Raw genomic sequence first — 18,870 nt, 5'->3', positions numbered from 1 at the left:
ATAAAATGTACAAAATTCCGAATGGTTAGTGTAGTACTTTGGTTGAAGTTTTGATTTTTCGAGTTTTGCTACCTATTTCCTGTTTATTGTGGGTCGAAACCGATACAACGAGAACCACGCCTCCAACAGTCAATTAAACCAGTTGTGAGTCGAATATGTCTGTATTTGGTCACACACATCAAGGTTGGTTGGTGTTCTTGTATTACAGGACTTGCAAACCCGATTAAAGAACTATTCGCGATTTTACTTTTATTTTCACATTCATTTATTTTTTAGACTGATGCTAGTTCCTTCCGTTAGATTTAAGAACACGTTTATATCATTCTGTATCGTATTTTGGTTTATAAATGCGACAGCTAAATTTTTGCTGCGGAAGAAAAGTTTTCGATGAAAAGGCTTCTTCTGTTTTGATGATGAAGTCCTAAAATGCATTTTATTATTCACGCACAAATTTCTTCGATTAAAAGTCGGAGCTTGTTCTTTAGTTTCCAAAATACCTGAAGTTCTGTCGTTGAGTAAAGACACAAACATGACTACGATAATCTTGCAAAATGAATACTTTCGCATTGTTTTGTTTGTTCTGATACGTGTTTGAAAATTTTGAAAAATATTTTGTTTCAAATCCCTGCTTTTGTAACAACTGATATGAACACTCAACAAGATAACAGTCGCATCAATACGGGCGATTCTTTCAACGAGTATTTGCATGAGCAGTTTTTCTCATAAACATCGTGCACCGAATTAAATAATTAAGGATAGTCAATTGAGCGCAATAAATTAGATCATTATAATCGTATGAAAGAAACTCTCGAGTTTTTCTCACAGCGCCGGCCGGTGTGTGCCTGGATCCCACCCCCACTCAGTGTACGATGGGTAAAAAATTCTGAATCCCATGGCGCCATCTGCGAAAAGATTCCTGTACGAAACGACGAAACAGATCCTTCGCGATACTATATACACATTACACACACGCACTTACACTTGACGAAACGGATTGTTCCGTGAAAATTCACACTCTATGATTTCGACTCGACGCCGGAATTAAGCAACATTTATTTTCTTCTCAAAATATAAAAAAACTGAAGGATTCCCGAATATTTAAAAAAATGAGTGAACTCGTATGGGGTATTAAAAATGGTGATCTCGATCAAGTTCGGGATTTCGTTGAGAAAAAGGTACGTTTTTGAAGTATTAAAAGTCAAATTATTTGATAATGTTTTGAGATTTCTTTTTTTTTTATACATACGAAGTTGAAGTTTACGGATTATCTCATGATTGTAAAAAAAGATTTTGTACGAAATTGTAATTTGACATCTGTCATTCAAATTGTAAATCTCGACCAAGTTATCGTCAATTTTCTGACTATTTTTCTTCGCATATAAGAACAAAGAGAATCATTAACCCAAACAAAGGGTCTCGCCCATGAAGGTTTTACGAGTCCACGTACGTCAACTTTCGTACTTCCGTTTTTTGATATTTCAAACGATTTATAAATTTGAAGCTTTATCATTAGAAAAATACATTGCAAAATAAATGTATATGAAACATTTTTAAATCCTGTAAAGAAAAATCAAAAACATTTTTGCTTTGTCAACAGAATATAGATGTAAATCAAATGATTGATGGAAGAATGCCACTTCATTATGCAGCTGACTACGGACAGAATGAAGTTGTTGGATATCTTCTGGACAAAGGAGCGCAAGCAAACGTAAGACTGCATCGATTGAGATTATTGTAGTTTTTGCCAGCCTTGGAAAATCTTTTACGCAACAAACGAATCTCATTGTCAATAATTTTGTAAATTATATTCCTCGTTAAGGCGATGGACAAACACAGCATCACGCCGCTTCTAGCTGCCATATGGGAAGGTCATACCAACTGCGTCAAGCTATTGCTAGAAAATGGTGCACATCCCGAAGGATTAACACCAGATGGTACGAGTTACATAGAAGCGGCTGAAAAAGATGAGATAAAAGATTTGCTCCGCCGGCATCACTAGCACAAAACCAAAACGATTTCTCAAAACTATGAAAATTTCTTTTCTTCGTTTATCCATTTTTTCTTGTTGCTCTCACATATATATAGCTCTGTTATATGGATTTATTGTATACGACGACCTAGAACAGTACCTATATATTTATATATTACAGGATAGGGAAAAAACAGAAAAAACGAACTAGTGCAACTCAATTTTCCTAACTGAGTAAATATATAACATGCTTTGCGATCCATACGTGGATATTATTGTATGTTCGCGTTAGAATAGTAAGTATATAATATATATATAGTGTTTTTTAAATATATTTAAAGCAACATGCCTATTAGTACGTTCCAACGTACGAAAAATCTGTGACTGCTGTCAACCGGTCCGGTTGACTCGCTTAGACTTAATCTTCCGCCAGGTCTGCACTTTCATCATTGTCCTACTTTTAATATTATTTTTATTTTATTCATGAAAAATGAAAGTTTTCAGTGTTTACGCGTTGTAATCAAACAAGTTTTGTGTTAATTTTATTGTTTCGTTCGCATGATTGTCACAGCTTATTGTATCAGTAGCCCATGGAGAAAATCAAATGAATAGCATAGGCAGCTCGAGAGTCCGTTATAAGTTGGTACAAACATAAAAGAAGAAAAAACGAAACCAAACGAAGCAAAAGAAAAATGATCAACATGAACAAAAATAAGGAATGACGCGGCTTGTATTTGCGTTGTACAACATTATGAATTAACCTTGTATTTTTAGTAATAAAAAATATCCATTTTTCAATGGTACACATTCAATGTTTAAGCCCTTCATTTTCTCCTTTATTAAATTTTTATCCACATTTATTTGTATGAAAAAGGGTTAATCGCTATCGTCGTTAGTGACTTGTGATTACATGATGATACGAATGACATTTTTTTCCGATACGCCAAGCTATATAACACTTATGAACAATTGTTTTTCTTCTCAAATCATCTGCTGCAGTTTCACAACATTGCTGTTGTTCGGAAAAAAGATCGATGTTATATGTACAAATTATAACAAACGTCCACGACAATTAGATGCACCACATTTACAAAGCATCACTTTTCCCGGTATACTTCCAACGTCGTAGCTGTAATTCCACGTTAATTCCTGGCCAGCTCTTATGTAGTTCAGAGCAAAGAATGCAACCCATGGAAATCTGACGTCGTGAGTGTCGACAAACACGTTTTGTACGAACACGTTTGGATCACAGGAATGCTGAACAAAAATATTGACACGATTAAGAGAGCCATTGAAAACAATAATTGTTATAATTGATATGTTCATGAACTTTACGTTTAAGTAACGTCCTATGTTTCCCGTCGTTTTCGCATCCATTATGTACGGAGCTTCATGCTCTCCGAAAAATTTACGGACTGATTTCAGTGTCGGCCTCGTTACTTCGGCAGGCTCGAAATTTGGCTCGAATCTACTAGGTTCTCGTCGACCTGTCGTGTTTGTATCCTCATCGTCACTCAGCAATATCTCCTGAGCGTCTTGTCCGGTGGTCCTAGCGATCGAGGATTCTGAGCCTTTTGAAACACTCCCATCCTCGCTACGATCTTCTGAACCATCTAATCCGCTGTTGTCTTCACTCTTTTTCCGTTTTCTCAGCCTCCGTCTACGAAAGAGAAAATCTTTTTTATTTCATTACTTCATGGTAATCGTAATACTATAATCATTCCGTTACAATACTTTATTCATTTTTAAAACGAACGGAAATTCGAAAAAATCACGGTCCGATTTGTATCAAGCATTCGTTTGGACGATGAATATTTAAAAATTTGTTGGCTGACGTATTTTTTTAATATTAATAAATTTAACCTTATGGGAGTTCGGTCCGAATCCAACTCAATCTCGTTTAAACCCTTCGTAAGTTTGATATTAAAATCCTCGTCGAATTCACCGCCAGGTTTTTTGCTCGAACCCTCGTCATCGCTGTGACTAACGGTGGACTGACCCAATTGTGGGGATTGTTCTCGCATCAGACCTTCTGGGTCCAAAACATCGTTCTCGTAACCTTCTTTTATACCTTCTACAACTTCGACATAATCAAGCTCAGCGAGATATTCGTCACCGTAGTTTTTACCTCCTTCGTTCGCGCCCTGAAAAATATTTTCGAAATACGAATCTGATGTTTATTTTTTTCAAGCGATATGAAACGCTTGAGCAACATCGGAAAAATTTGATTCAACCTGTTCAGTGAGAAGTCTGCCAGCATAAATGCAAACAAATGATCCTAGAGGAATATCATTGAGGCAACGAATTCCCCAGCCTCGTTGGGCTGTTTTAAAAACTTGAAGTTTCAGCGTCAGTGGATGTTGAACCACCCTATTGAGACACGTTTTCACGGAACACTTGCATCTTGAATTACATTCGTAAATTCCCGTTGTGACAGGTTCGGGCAGCCTTTTGTATACGTAACCAACTTCGTTGTTCAGTACTTGGCCACCGAGTGTTGCACCTTGGATCGTCAACTGCCAACACTGGCATTTGGTTTTATCCTGAATATAAATAACAACACAAGCTTCTGTTATTTCAAAATCTCATGCTCAATTATTAATATACTACTCATAACGCAGTCACTTTAAAATAATAAAAAAATTAATACCTGACAATCGTCAGTGCAGTCGCAACTGCACAAAAATTCCGGGTCCAAATTAATGTCTACACCTTCCGTTGGTTCTCTCTGTGTGCTGTATCTTATAGTGTCTGGCAAAGCATGATCAATCTCATTGACACACGGAATTGCTACATTTTCGACTCCATAACTAAGATCTTTAATATTGACGAAACACTTGTCGAGAACAAATTCGGCCAAGCAGTGTACCCAGTAGTCAAAATCGAAGAGATCAACGGACATTGGACTCCCTGTTTTTCGAAGATATGTATGCAATTCTTCCATGTTACGGAGACGAACTCCGCACGGTGCTTGATACAATGTAACTTTTTTTCCTTTTGGAAATTTACATAATTGTCGATTCCATCCACAAAGAAGCGGTATCGAGAGTGGTGAATATCCCTTAAGGTCGTCCGGTGTGAATGTTATATCCTTGACGCAGGGAGGCCCGCATTTGTGTATCACGAATTTACGAGTTTGAATTTTGTTCTGTGTTTGGTAATACTGTAAAAAATATTGAAAGCAATTGAATGTATTAATAGATTTCAACGATAATCAGCTGTGACGATAAATATAAATAATTTTATGTCAACCATGCTAGGGGCTAGGTGGGAATTGTTATGAAATTTGAAAAATCGTGAACTCAATTTTCAAAGTCAATAAAAATGAACGATTCTTTCAGATAGGAATAAAAAAAAAAAATCATTCAAAAATTCAATGAAAATCACAAAAATGTGCATATTTTCCAAATCTTTGAATAAATTATGCGATCCATTCACGCGACTTACGACAATACTGTGCGATGGTTGTTTCTCCGCGACTCCAGGTGCCGGTGTCCCTCCTGCAACGGGGACATCGATTTCAGTCGAATTCTGTTTCGGGGCCGTTCTTTTTTTGGCAACAGCTCGAGATTGTTGAGGCACAGGTGTCGTAGGATTCGACGTCGTTGAAGTCGCAATTGCGGCAGCAGATTTTCCAGTAAATGAGGTGTCAGATTTCGACGATTCGGCGACCGAAGCGTCATTCGACTGTTCACTCTCCAGTTCGGGGTTGAACGAAGTATATTCTACGTAGGGAGCGTTGGTTTTCTGTAAATGAAAGTAGATTATTTATGAAAATCATTAAATATCATGATTTTTCGTTAAAAAGAGGACATTGAGAGACCAACACTCGTAGGCAGTGGAAGTCGGTGACGACTGGGTGTATTTGAAGAAACGTGATGACCGTGTTGTCTTGCGTTCGCTTTCAAAAGTTCAAGATAAAGAGGACCGAGCCTCGCTGAACCTCGATAAATCCATTCGGTTCGATCGTCCGCATCAAAATGCATTTGCACCAGGCTACCATCAACCTGTATGACGCGTGCGATCCACCACTTTCCATTCCACTCGGTCTTCACGACTTGCCCGGGCAACAGTTTCACCATCGGTCTTTCCGGATATGTCTCGAGATACTTTTTGACGAAGTCACGAGACTCCGCTGGAATGTCTTCCCAAACACGTGGAGAATTCTCGCAGACGATACAGATGTATTTATGAAGAACGTACTGCGCGTAGCCATCGTCGAAAAATACGAGATATCTGAAGATCAAGCCATTAACAGTTGCGATTTGTAGAAATCATTTTTTTAACGTTCCTTCCAAATGCAAATTCAAATTTTATGCTCTCTCTTTACGAGCGTTCACGAGTGCCAATATTTCTTTAAAGAAATATTCATTTCTGTACTATAAAACTGTAGTTTAAATGTTTGATGATGTGTTTCTCATAATGTTGAAAAAGTTTTTCATTTGATTCTGTGCAAGTCCAGACATACCTATATCTGTTTGTTGATTTGGGTGGTTCAGCAATAACTCCACTGTAGTAGTCACTAGAATTGGCATCGAGAAAGACGGCAACGACCCTCGTTGCAACGGGAATGACGACCGTGCATGGTACACCGATTGCCATATGTTTACCGATGACAGTTCGTACAGCACCGTTGTTACGACGTCCGAACAATTTGACACGACATTGAAGTGGCGAGCGCGTAACGACCTGTTGAACTTTGCCTCTAACCCATGGCATGAGAGGGTGCTTCATAACGAAAACCTTGTAGTCAACTTCGGGCATTTGTTTTGTGAATGTTCCCTGTGGAGGAAGATCATAGCCTAAACTTCGGTTAACTGCATGAAGCGGTGTAACGTCGCAATCAGTCGCAGCTATCGACGATCCAGGAGTCTGTCGTTTTATAGGTGGATTATTTCCTGTTATAATTGGTATTTTGGGTGGATCGCTGATTTGAAGTTCCTGCAGCATTTTTATCTCCGGTACGCAAGTGCTGTACAAACTCTTGCGCAACGAATCCATTTGTTTTGTCAGCGACATTATATCCTCGTCTAGAGCTGCATTTTTATCTACCATTGCAGAAATGATAATTAACATACGAATTAACATCCTTCGTGCCTCTATTGCTTATGAGGAAATAAAATTTACCATTGATTGCAGTCCATTCGGTCTCCAATATTTTGTGAGCAGCCTTCAATTGATAATCTAGATCATACTTCGATAAAACATTCTGTAATGCAGGTTCAATTTTTTGTTCTATGTCCAGGAGGAAATCCTCGGGTAAGTAATCGCCTGAAATTGTACATTTTTAGCTTATTTTGTACATAATAAAATATGGATATTTTAGAAACAACCATTTATTTACCACGAGCATCTAAGCTTTCTTTCTTTTCTTCATCGGACTCTTCGCTATCTGAAATTTCAACTTCCATTGTGTGATCCGGAAATTCACATTTTAGTATCGGTGTTTTATTGTGCAAAGCGGTTGCCAATTTCTGTAACATGAGCAATTTTAGTTTACGGTTGTAGGCGAAAAACTCATTCCAGAAAGCCTTATGAGGCACTTCTCATTTTTTCTGTGATTGACTATCAATGAACACAAATTTGTTAACCAACTATAATTATTATTCTTACTTCTTGATGTTCCATGGCTTTATCAAAGCATTTTTGACATATCAAACGTTTCCTCTTCTTTGCAAGGTTAATGCCGTAGTATGCACAGGCAAAGGACGGTGCGGTCTTCAAATCAAGGCCTGATGAGCATTTAAAATTAATACAATTACTGCATGTTTTTGCAGGTTTGTTATTCTTTGTTGTGGATGAGGAACCCTCATCAGAATCGAGATCTATGATCTCCAATATTTCAATTCGAGGTATGTTGGCCATGATTACGATGCAGGAAAGCTGAAAGATAGAAAAAAAAGAAAATTCTTTTAAAAGTTAAAAGATCGATGTAGTTTAATTTTTCAAACAATTATCCATTGATAGCTTATATCATGTTCAAAACACAGACATAACGTTCTATTCATTTTGAAGAACAAAAAATTGTACATCGACAATACAAAAATGTTAATATTAATCAATACCTGTCAGAATAGCTGAGATTGTTAATGCATTGTTGAAATATTAAAATAATAATTTAGTGGAGTGTGGTTATAACTGCTCGAACATTACGAATACCCGCTTTCCCCTTTTACCACTATATAGAGGTAGAAGAAGAATCAACAACACGCGTGAAGTTCGTTTTGAATGTTTCTGAACATTCTGAACACACTGATCTATCGTGTTATTCGGTTGGTAAAATCCTGTTGCAAGGTTTTACAGACCACGGTCTTGTATACAGGTCTTGCAACAACGGTAGTGGGGGATGTCAGCTTAATGGTTGCGCTTCTCCTTTTCAATTTACGGCCGCGAGAGGCATGACGGTCGAGGAGTGTGCTTATGTAACGCATGCGCCTAGCTCGTATTGTTTTATTCACACGTGGACTTGTGTTTATTATATACAAGTAGGACACAAGTTTTTTATAATGGAAATTTATGATTTGTCTTTTATGTTTAAGAATGTAGGTAATTATCATAAAACAAATGAGATAATAGACTAGCCGAACAAACCGGCAAGTCTAATATTTGACCTCAAGCGTGGCAAAATTACTTAAATATTAAAAGACTACTTATATTTTGTAGAGATATTGTGGTTAGGTTGGTATAAAGCTTTTCTATTATTTGAAGGTCTTGAGTTCGATCCTCAGTACGTGTAATTTTTTTTTGCAATGATTTAAACTCAAGAAAAGCTTAGTAAATAATATTTGACTTTTCTCTCGGAATAGAACAAAAGTATCTTGATTTCTACATTTTTTTCAATACTCACAATCAAGGAAAGGAAACTAGAGTTGGATTCATAGGGTTTTCAGATAATCAATGTTAAAATAAACGAAGGAAGCAGTAAGAATATTTAATAGTTGCATAAATAAAATTTCATCAACATTAATTTTCCAAAAATATCAAATAGCACATTTTTTTTACTCATTCCTATTACTCAACAAAACGACATTAAAATGATTAAATAAAACCAAAACGGCAATGTACGCGACAGTTGCTAGACGCTTGTGGAAACCTTGTGGAGCACTGGCATGCGCGATGTACACTGCGCATCACACTCATCGATAGCAACGACATATAGCGGCGTTGACGCGAAAGAAAACTTATGACATTAACGTGACAATCGCTCACCATTGAAATTGGGCTTCGTTGCAAGACCTGTATACAAGACCGTGTTACAGACTAGCTTTGATCGCTTTGATATATTTGAAAGAAAATATGAAGTTTTACGCTGCTTTTAATTTATCAGAGAACAAAAGTTGTAACTATTATTTTCCTCGACCGAGTAAACGGTGTAATTACTTTTCAACTATCTCACACCCATGCATCTGATAGATTACCTTAAAGGTGACACAATTGCTGGTTTATTTTTATGTTGCAAGGTTGGGACCACCCGCGTTTTTCAAAAGAAAATCATAATCTTTAATGCTGCAAAAATATTCATGGGTATTTTGATAACCCGCATAATTGTTTCACTGAATTCTATCTCCTACTAATACTTAGAACGCTGACTCGTTAAAAAGTCTAATAGTTTCAGCGTTCCGACAGAGAAGCTGTGTAGAATGGATCGCGTCTTTCTCTTTCCGATTTGAGCGCACGTGCATTTGTATTGTACAGTCTGAACAGAAAATCGTTTTCTGGTGTGCAAAACTTCTATATTCGAGATTCGAGGTCAATTTTGGCTGTTGTCAAGTCAGCGTTTCAATGAATTATTTTAACGTTAATTTAATAAACGTAAACATTAATAATTTAAAAATTAATTAATAATGAATATTATTATTATTCTTAATAAAACTGAGGGTACATTCTACTTGGACGCTGACAGCGTTAATAGCGTTAATAATAACGCTAATGGCCGTTTTCTCCGACGCGGTTCAAGGCTCAGTTCATTTTTTTTCATATAGTTTCGAGATAGGATTAACCGAGTTTAAACTCAGATTAACGTTGGAGAAAACGGGCATAAAACGTGTTCGATTTGAAGTGAACGCGGTGACGCTGGTTGCGTTCACGTCATGGTCGACTTGGTGCGATTACAAAATGGCGGAACCAACAAGTGATTTGTTCTTTTTCAATTACACTCGACGAAATAACACTGGATTCATCGAAAAGTGAAGACAGCGAAACAAGCAGTAGTACGATAATAGAGATAACAGACGATTCTCTCTGTCGATGCGGTCAACCACTAGCTTGAACGTCGGGAGCAGTCGGGAGCGTTGAGAACACAATTCTAAATGCACTCATCTAAACGCTTGTAGCGTTAACAACAACGCCAAATCGAACGCAAAATAGCGCTATTAACGCTATCAGTGTCCAAGCAGAATGTACCCTGAACTTTTGCAAATTTTCGTTGGAAATTTGCACGATGACGATAATGTAGTTCGCTGCTGTATTGATGTAGTTTTATAAACATCGTTTTCTACCCCCACGCCAGAGGCGCTACTAAACTATTGAACACTTGTTTTTTTACGACGTAAATGAATCGAGTTGTAAGACCTGATAACGAATAAAGCAGAATATTTATTGAATTTGAAAGAGTACGAGAATATTTTGAGTTTTAGTATTTCATCAAATCACTATAATACCACTATTTTTTTGAGTTATCGAACTAACAATCAACAGTTTGAAGTTAACCGGTATAGATGGTTCGTTTGATATCTGATGCAATCAATCTGCTAGTTTGAAAAATCTCATATGGTTTGGCGATCTCATATGATTCATCGGTCAGCGAAACGGTTAAAGGTAAAACTTTCTTCAGTATAAACGTTTCTAACCAAACCTCGGTAGGTCAGTTTGTTGAATGCTGGTCAGAGTAGGAAGAGTTGTAACGCGAACTGATGGTAGTGCCGTTGGTATAGTGCTAAATCCGTCAATAATGTTTGTGAAAGCAACAGATTACTCGATATATGGTCATGCAATAATAATATAGTAAACGTTAAAAATGTATCCATGGAGTCGACCCGGGATCCTCGTGTTCATTTTCGTACATTTGTTAGCAACATTTGTCGGAAGTGCAGAAAAACTAAGTGTATGTGGACCATCGTCGACGAAGGATTCTCCTCGCAGGTACATGTCCCTTTATAAGTTACAAGTCAAAACTTTGTCAATTTTCACTGTTTGACAATCTAATTTTTGTTCAACTATTCATTATTTACTTGCTTCAATACATTGTTTCAATTCCTATCTCTCCGACGTAAATACTTCGTTATTAAAGCTGATGTTATCTTAATGATGTGTTGGCAATCCCGGACTTGCGTATTTACGTTATCCAATTGACTTTTTTTGTTTGATGAAATATTATGTCAAATGGAAACAGAAATTTTAAATACCGCCGTTATTTTTCAACACGATTCATTCTCCCTCCAAAATAATCTCATTATTCTGGTTGACCTTATTTGTGCAATTGTTACTGCAAAAGTTAAGTCTTTTCAATCGAAATATTTATATACGAATTAACTCTGGAAAAATGCGAGAATTAATATTTCTTAAGATTTATTTTCATGGAAAAAATTATATCAACTCATTGTCTGTTCACTTTGTCAATATACATACAAAAATGACAAAAAAATTCGTGCTGCTCTTGAAAATCTTCAATTTGACTTTCTGATCAGAAAATTGTAGAAATAAAAATTTGTTCATCTATTTTTTAAGAAACTAAGCAGTGTGTTAACCAAAATCTTTTTAGCTCAGATGCTAAGGCTTCAGGTTTACAGATCAAGAGTCAAAAATATTATTTATTCATGCCCAAGATATCAAAATTTTTATTGTTACTGCTCGATTACCTCATCTGAGTAAAGATATAAATTTTTTTCTAGCTTGGCTTATGTAACGACGCTCGATGGGAAAGTTTCAGCTTTGGACATAGGTAACAATGGCGAGCTGCACTGGACAGTGGATTTTGGCGAGGGGCCTATGCTTTCATCAAACATTCATTTACGTGAAGTAAAAAGCCAAAAATTTATACAAAATTGGATTACAAGAACAATATTTGCAAAGAACTTATGTTGAAATAAACTTTTAGCTGAACAATGATGGTCATTGGGTTAGATTGATACCATCTTTGAATGGAGGATTATACAAATTTGATGGCAACAATTTGGAACCTGTGCCTATAACAACTGATCAGTTACTCCGATCCTCTTTCCGTTATTCAGATGATTTGATTTTCTCTGGAGGCAAGGAAACTCGTTCTTATGGTGAATATATATTTTACTAGTATTATTGACACTAATAAAATTAGTATGGCTGTTGCAAAGAAATTTTTCTTTATACTCTCCTTACATCTTCACATTCTTATTATGACAGGCATCTCGACATTGACTGGTCAAATACTTTACCAATGTAACATCAGTGGCTGTACCAATAACACAGAAGGAGATTCATTGGCTAATGAAAAAGTTTTGCTAGTTCAACGTTTCCAGCAAACAGTTCGAGCTATCAAGCCACGATCTGGCCTCGAAAAGTATGTTAAATATAAAATGTCATAAAATTAATAGATTTACAGACGTATGACTTCATGTTGATCACATATTTGTGCAGATGGAATTTCAGCGTCGGGCAGCATGAGCTGATGCTAATGCCACAAGAAAACGAAGGTTGCAATGATAGGACTCGACAAATCACTCGAGACATTGAACTTCGCGTTGTTGTGCCCGAAGGCTTGGTATGGGCGATAAACAAGTCAAATCCTCAAATTAAATTATGGCAATACAAGGTAAATGATTCCTCGAGTTGGACATATTCAAATTCGCAATTTGCTTTCCCGAGATTTATTCCAAATTCTTTGTGAATGTTTCATTGTAATGAGTCGTGGTATTTTTTGATTTTACAGTTTGATTCGCCAATAGTTTCCATATGGCGAGATGATTTCAGAGAAGAAAACAGTGGTGCTTTAAAGGAAGTTGATTTGTTCGACGGGAGCCAATGGACATGGGGTTCTGAGTTCTCGACAAGTCCAGCTATTTACGTGGGAATGCACGACACCCAACTTTACGTACAAGAAAATACAGATTTGACAAAAATAGTCGAACACTCGCGTCGAAGATCGAATGAATTTCTCAAATTTCCTTGGCGACCTTATCCCGCCGTAGAAACTGCTGTAGCGATAACCGGTGACAAAACATCTGATAATTATAACGGAAATGAAGAGTCGCATGAAATCGTTGAAGCTACAAGTATTACCGCGCTTTCGGTGCTGTACAATTCCAAATATATCAACGGTATAGTTTACAGAATCTTCTTTAAAGTTACATAATTCTTTGATTATTGAGTTTTTATATTTATTTATGGTATAATCAAGAACAAGTTTATTTTGAATATAACATTTATCAATTTAATTGATATTATATTTTATCCACGAGTTGTAAGCAAAGATTTCTTTTTTTTTCAAGGCAATGGATTTTATCTATACCCTAAATTCGACAGTTCAAGTCAGTGCAACGGCACTAATCCTAACGTAATAGTCGGTGATAACATCAGTCAATCAAAGAGTCTTAATAATGAAAATATTGAAGAGGAAGAAGATGAAACTCCTGTCCAAGTAATAATCGTGTCTCTCTGGTATTGGTGGTGAGTGTTCATTGGTTATTTTTATACCTCTCTGCAAATACGAAATGTTTCGAATAACTTTTCTGTCGTTGTCGTTGTTGCAGGAAGGAGGTTGTTATAATTTCGGTAACAACTGCTGTTCTTTTAAATTGGATGCTGACTCAACGTTTTCTGAACGAAAGAACACCAACGAAGGAGGCAGGATTTCCAGTAAATGCTTTTTCTCATTACTGCAAAATTTTTCCACTGTTTTAATGTCAAGGTTGTTTATTATTTCAGCGCAATTAATGGAAAGCTTGGTTTTATATCGACTTTTTTTACAGCCAGTGATAGTGGAAACTCACGTAGAAATAAAAAAAGAACCATCGGTCAATTCTGATGCTGTGGATGGGTTGGATTTCAAGTCACGATATCGCAGTGATTTCGAGCACATTGATTGCCTCGGGAAAGGTGGCTACGGTGTTGTTTTCGAGGCAAAAAATAAAATAGACGACTGTAATTATGCCATCAAAAGAATATGTTTACCAAACAGGTAATTATTAGAACAAAAATCAACAGGCATCTTTTTAGATCACTGTAAACTCGCGTTGATTATTCAATCTTTGTTAATATTTGCACTAAAAAATGTGAATGAATTTTTGCAGCAAAGATTCTCGTGACAGAGTGATGCGCGAGGTGAAGGCATTGGCTAAATTGGAACATCAAAACATAGTACGATATTTCAACGCGTGGCTGGAATGCCCACCGGTCGGTTGGCAAGAAAAACAGGACGAAATATATCTGGCCGACCATAAATTATCGTCCTCCGAATTTCCTTCCGAATATACGCAGAGTGTACCGAAGCCAAATAGTTCGATATTTATTGAAGTACCGCAAAGTGAAGCTTCTTCGGTGGATAGCGCGTTCGAGGCCTTTGAGCTAAACACGAGATACAGCAAAAGCGATGATTCGTTTATCGTATTCGAAGCTTCAAGCACGGAAGACGAATCGGCGGTTACAGAAGAAATAGGAAATTTTAGCAACGACGAAACTTCAAGTGAAACGGAAAATTCAAAAACTTCTGAAAAATCGAATCACCAATCGACCCACGACGATGAGACTGGAAAATCTGATTCGGTAGTATTTCGTCACAGTGGCAGCAACAAACTGTCAGAAAAGGAGAGCCTTGAGAAACGCAAAGCTTCGTTCTCTTTGCAGTTGAACAAGAAAAACGCTGTAAGAAAGTCAGCAAAAATGTTTTTGTACATACAAATGCAACTGTGCCAAAAATTAAGTCTCAGAGAATGGCTCAAGCGTCAACCACAGACTAGAAATGTATCGAGAATCGTTAATATATTTCAACAAATCGTCGATGCCGTTGAGTACGTCCACTTACAAGGTCTCATTCATCGTGACCTCAAACCGTCCAACATATTTTTTGCTTACGATGAAAAAATAAAAATCGGCGATTTTGGTCTCGTTACCGCTATGACGGAAGGCTATGACGATGCTTTACGTACTCCTGATGGTGAAAGATCTGAATCTACGATAAAATCACACAAAAATGGACTCCATACCGCCTGCGTCGGCACTCACTTGTACATGTCTCCCGAGCAAATGAACGGGCAGATTTATAATTACAAGGTTGACATTTATTCTCTCGGTATCATACTATTCGAATTGCTCATACCATTCTTCACGGAAATGGAAAGAATAGACGCTCTGATGAACTTGCGAAAATCCATTTTTCCACAAGATTTCGCTGAGAAGCATCCCGAAGAGGTAACTTTACATTTGATTAATAAAAATATTCATATTCCATTGAATGGACGAATAAAACTGTTCAAAAATCATTCTAATAACTGGATGACTTTTTTGGGAGTCGAATATAGCAATGTTTTGGATTTTTGGCTAAAACTTTTCCCCTACAAATTGTGTTGAAATTGAATTGATGGGAAGCGAATCTGAAAATTTTATTACCGCATATAAAATTTCTGTAACGTGGAAGAATTTTTTTTTTTTTTCAGTACAAACTGTTGAAGATGATGCTTGACGAAAATCCGATGAACCGGCCAACGACGCTTGGAATAAAAGCTCGAAGGCCGTTATCGAACGAAAATGACATTGATAATGGCACGGGCGATGTAAACAAATGGCATTTTGAATTACCACAGATAAGCCGACATTCCTCAGTGACAAATAGTAGTGCAAGTGGTGAATCATGGGACAAAGTTGAGACGGTGCATTAAAGACAAAACGAAATGATTGTTCTTTGGGATCGAAAGGATAAAGCGATGTGATAATTTTTCAATTTCTATATTCGTTCGATTCGCGAGTATTTATGATGTAAAACTGATGAATGTAGCTACGGTTTTTTCTGTTGAATATTTTCGCCTTCCTTCCCTAGAAGTACAATGAATTACTTCGTGGCGCGATTTTTTTTCCAAACTTTTTCTTTTACGACATTATAGCGTTTTGGCGAGATTGTGAATAATTAAAACAATGCGAATGAGAGGAGAGTGAATATGATTGTTACTGAAGATTAGACACTTATTATAGCTTGTAGTGTGTTTATTATACTGAACAATATAATTAATGAAAATTTACCGTCTAATGCCATATTAGATATTTTTTTACAAATCGGTTCGAAAATTGTATTATTTTAGAGCAGCAGCCGCTTGTGTCAAAAATCATGTTGAACCGTTCGTTTTAATATTCATTTATTTACATATCTCAACATTTTAGACGTAGTTATTATTTTATTGAGATAGTTATGTTGATTAGAGATAATAAAATGAGAAGAATTTTACTACGAATCAAGTGCGACTTTATCTTATATTTTTCTAAACCTGACGATATTTATTCGAATACTCTAAGAAAATGTTCTATTTCGACGTTGCTCATGTTCCCTTGGAGCTCAAATCATTTGCGAAAAGTTCGAGTCAATTGACTAATTTTATAAATACAATTGATCGTCAAATTTTCAGTTTTTATGATCGTAAGTATGGAATTTTAACTCGCAAGCTAATATAATTTCCAGCTGTAGCTGCTCTAATCACATTGTTTCGATTGTTCGTAGCCTTTGAAAAAATGGGAGTCGTGTCATCGCGTGGTTGCCTTCATCTACACTTCGTGATCTCGAACGACGGCATTATATAGACTGCGACGATTAACCAGCGCACCAATGATATCGAAACGACGATTTACGAAAACTGACCGGCGCACCAATCACGGTACAACAGTCACTCGGCTTTATTTTGAATTTTTGTCGTTGGAAATTTTCGACTCATTTTGGTTGGTAATGGAAAGGTTTGGTCGACGGATTATTCTACTCTACGATTGGTTGCGCTGGATGGGAGACCGTCTCCTATAAATATAGCGCTACTCTCTGCCTGCGTTCAACACTGTACTTTTAACACCGGACTACGAAAGATTATTTATAACGCACTTTAAACTTAAAATCATCTCATACCGGTGTTTCGAGTAAAACGAACTTGTTGGATAAACTTAAATCGTAAAAGTTTATTTGGACTCGTTATATCTTTTGAGTGCCTTAGACCCTTCAGCAACGGCGTATTTTCCTAGTTCATGCGCCCGAAAATGGCCCATTTTCGATTAAAGTTTATCCAACAGCCCTTTTCGAGCCTAATCATTGGATCAACTTTTAATCGCCCAATAAACTTTTACGATTAAAATTTACCCCACGGCACTTTTCAAAGCTAATAATTAGTTCAACGTACTTAAATTTATACAAAGCTGCTGTTCGTCGTTGTTTCTTATCACTGGGCGAATCAGCCAAGCCACGCAGTCAGTGAAGGGACCAAGGATATCACGAAATAAAACAGCTCCTAATAAACTATTACGATTAAAATTTATCCAACGGCCCTTTTCAGGGCTAACATTTGGTTCAACGTACTAAAACTCATGTTCTCAATCTCTAATGCATTGGTACAAGAGCTTTTAATGTTAAAAATGTTGAAGTAGCTGTTTCAAGTTTTCTGGCTACTCTAATACTCTCAATTCGTATTACAAATTTATTCATTTTCCCAATTTTTAATTAAATTAACGAATTTTATTTCACATTCAAGCTCTGTCCAACGAATTTATACCTTTACTTTTGTAGGGGCTCGAAAATATATAATATTATGAAGAATAACGTACAACAGTCAATTTGTCTATATACAGGGAGACGTACCGTGTGCCGTAGCCGAGTTTTTTTTCATTGTTTTGAAAATTCAAGGGTTCCGGGTTTACGCTTGGATACAATAACAAATCGATATTCGATTGGCTGACCCAAACGGAGTGGGGATGACATGTACACTTAGAAATATCAGGAATTCAATAATTGAGTGTGTCTCAAATTGATATAAAAAGCATTCAATGTCGTGCGGATTGGAACGAGTATTCTTTCGTTTGAATATTTGTTGGCTCTGAAAAGGGCCGTTTCTTTCGACGTCTGAGTTTTACGCTTTTTTCTCAGTTTTCGTTGGAAAAGCACTGCCTTGAATATTCGGAAAAACACCGCCTTGAGCTATTGTAACACCAGAAAGAAGTTTATTCAACTCCTCGTCATTACGAATTGCAGGTGCCTCGGAATAATCCTCGTTTTCTTGTTGTCTCGAGCTGCATTACCAGCCAGACCAACCAATTCGAGAACCTCAGCTACCAGATGACAGTTGCAATAATAAGGTAGACGGGTGCTCCAGCACAAACTCTTTCAGCGTAGTTTCCTTTCGTAGCAATCGATGAATTCTTCCAATCGAGAATTGGAGTCCATCTCGGTTCGAACGAGTCTTCGACTTTCCCTTAACTTTGCCACCTTTGCCGCGTCCAGACATGTTTTATTCGGGAGTAGTTTAAATTCCAAAGTCTCAAAAATAAACGAATCCGCACTAGATTTGCGATTAATTAAAATTCGATACAAATGATTTGTAGTCAATACAGCTCTTGTATTTACATCTTTCGCCGTCTCGACTGGCGCACCAATGAGGTGATCGTTGTTAACGGAACATTCCGATTGGTCCGATGTTCACTCAAATAAATTTGCAGATGGTTTATTACCGTGGCATTCACAGCAAGCAAGCGATTCTTGACATTAAAAAACTAAGTTTTCTTTCACTTTGAAAAATATCTAGTATAAAGTTCTAAGTTGAAAATGTAAACACTTTTCGAATACAAATTAAAAAAATTAAGTTGATTCCAAAGCGTACGTGAATTTCGTTTCCTTTTCGAAATTATATGTATTTCAAGTAGTTCCTAATTGGATTTCAGTATTATTTATTTTCTTGAAAAAGTTGGAA

At 36.7% G+C, this 18,870-nt stretch overlaps 3 protein-coding genes and 1 pseudogene across 5 annotated transcripts; 2 read left to right on the top strand and 2 right to left on the bottom strand.

Moving 5' to 3' along the window:
- The first annotated feature begins 955 nt into the window (after positions 1-955).
- On the top strand, positions 956-2,772 carry LOC122416268 (myotrophin). The gene is made up of 3 exons (XM_043429040.1): positions 956-1,175; positions 1,598-1,708; positions 1,820-2,772. Exons 1-3 carry the CDS (start codon positions 1,107-1,109, stop codon positions 1,997-1,999), a joined length of 360 nt encoding a protein of 119 aa, XP_043284975.1. The 5' UTR covers positions 956-1,106; the 3' UTR covers positions 2,000-2,772.
- An 11-nt stretch (positions 2,773-2,783) lies between these two features.
- egg (eggless) lies at positions 2,784-8,230 on the bottom strand. Of its 2 annotated transcripts, none has more exons than XM_043428934.1 (12): positions 8,035-8,230; positions 7,583-7,878; positions 7,314-7,443; positions 7,097-7,240; positions 6,438-7,017; positions 5,797-6,205; positions 5,417-5,716; positions 4,620-5,132; positions 4,204-4,512; positions 3,833-4,113; positions 3,305-3,629; positions 2,784-3,226 (listed from the first exon to the last, which is right to left on the bottom strand). In XM_043428934.1, exons 2-12 carry the CDS (start codon positions 7,832-7,834, stop codon positions 3,020-3,022), a joined length of 3,450 nt encoding a protein of 1,149 aa, XP_043284869.1. In that variant the 5' UTR covers positions 7,835-7,878; positions 8,035-8,230; the 3' UTR covers positions 2,784-3,019. The 2 variants fall into 2 exon arrangements, with proteins under 2 accessions (XP_043284869.1, XP_043284861.1); XM_043428926.1 differs by having other exon boundaries at positions 7,583-7,852.
- A 2,306-nt stretch (positions 8,231-10,536) lies between these two features.
- Positions 10,537-16,386, top strand: PEK (pancreatic eIF-2alpha kinase). Of its 2 annotated transcripts, XM_043421400.1 has the most exons (12): positions 10,537-10,786; positions 11,041-11,110; positions 11,860-11,986; positions 12,066-12,240; positions 12,350-12,506; positions 12,584-12,758; positions 12,876-13,263; positions 13,435-13,612; positions 13,696-13,801; positions 13,915-14,123; positions 14,236-15,352; positions 15,598-16,386. In XM_043421400.1, the coding sequence occupies exons 3-12, from the start codon at positions 11,957-11,959 to the stop codon at positions 15,817-15,819; spliced, it is 2,757 nt and encodes a 918-aa protein (XP_043277335.1). In that variant the 5' UTR covers positions 10,537-10,786; positions 11,041-11,110; positions 11,860-11,956; the 3' UTR covers positions 15,820-16,386. The 2 variants fall into 2 exon arrangements, with proteins under 2 accessions (XP_043277335.1, XP_043277326.1); XM_043421391.1 differs by lacking the exon at positions 10,537-10,786 and having other exon boundaries at positions 10,813-11,110.
- Positions 16,124-18,676, bottom strand: LOC122412098 (histone H2A-like; annotated as a pseudogene).
- Positions 18,677-18,870: the final 194 nt, after the last annotated feature.

This window comes from Venturia canescens, chromosome 1 (genome assembly GCF_019457755.1).
Source record: "Venturia canescens isolate UGA chromosome 1, ASM1945775v1, whole genome shotgun sequence".
Classification (NCBI taxonomy): Eukaryota; Metazoa; Arthropoda; class Insecta; order Hymenoptera; family Ichneumonidae; genus Venturia; species Venturia canescens.
Note: the sequence above shows the minus strand (reverse complement) of the source record. Positions and strands in the feature narration are given on the sequence as shown.

Excerpts from the sequence above, each read along its gene's own strand:
- LOC122416268 (XM_043429040.1), top strand. The coding sequence starts at position 1,107 with ATGAGTGAACTCGTATGGGGTATTAAAAATGGTGATCTCGATCAAGTT. Across the intron at positions 1,176-1,597 it reads GGGATTTCGTTGAGAAAAAG|AATATAGATGTAAATCAAAT; the intron begins GTACGTTTTTGA and ends CTTTGTCAACAG. Across the intron at positions 1,709-1,819 it reads ACAAAGGAGCGCAAGCAAAC|GCGATGGACAAACACAGCAT; the intron begins GTAAGACTGCAT and ends TTCCTCGTTAAG.
- egg (XM_043428934.1), bottom strand. The coding sequence starts at position 7,834 with ATGGCCAACATACCTCGAATTGAAATATTGGAGATCATAGATCTCGAT. Across the intron at positions 7,018-7,096 it reads CGAATGGACTGCAATCAATG|ATAAAAATGCAGCTCTAGAC; the intron begins GTAAATTTTATT and ends CTGCAATGGTAG. Across the intron at positions 5,717-5,796 it reads GACTTCCACTGCCTACGAGT|AAAACCAACGCTCCCTACGT; the intron begins GTTGGTCTCTCA and ends TTTCATTTACAG.
- PEK (XM_043421391.1), top strand. The coding sequence starts at position 10,986 with ATGTATCCATGGAGTCGACCCGGGATCCTCGTGTTCATTTTCGTACAT. Across the intron at positions 11,987-12,065 it reads CAAACATTCATTTACGTGAA|CTGAACAATGATGGTCATTG; the intron begins GTAAAAAGCCAA and ends ATAAACTTTTAG. Across the intron at positions 12,759-12,875 it reads TTAAATTATGGCAATACAAG|TTTGATTCGCCAATAGTTTC; the intron begins GTAAATGATTCC and ends TTGATTTTACAG.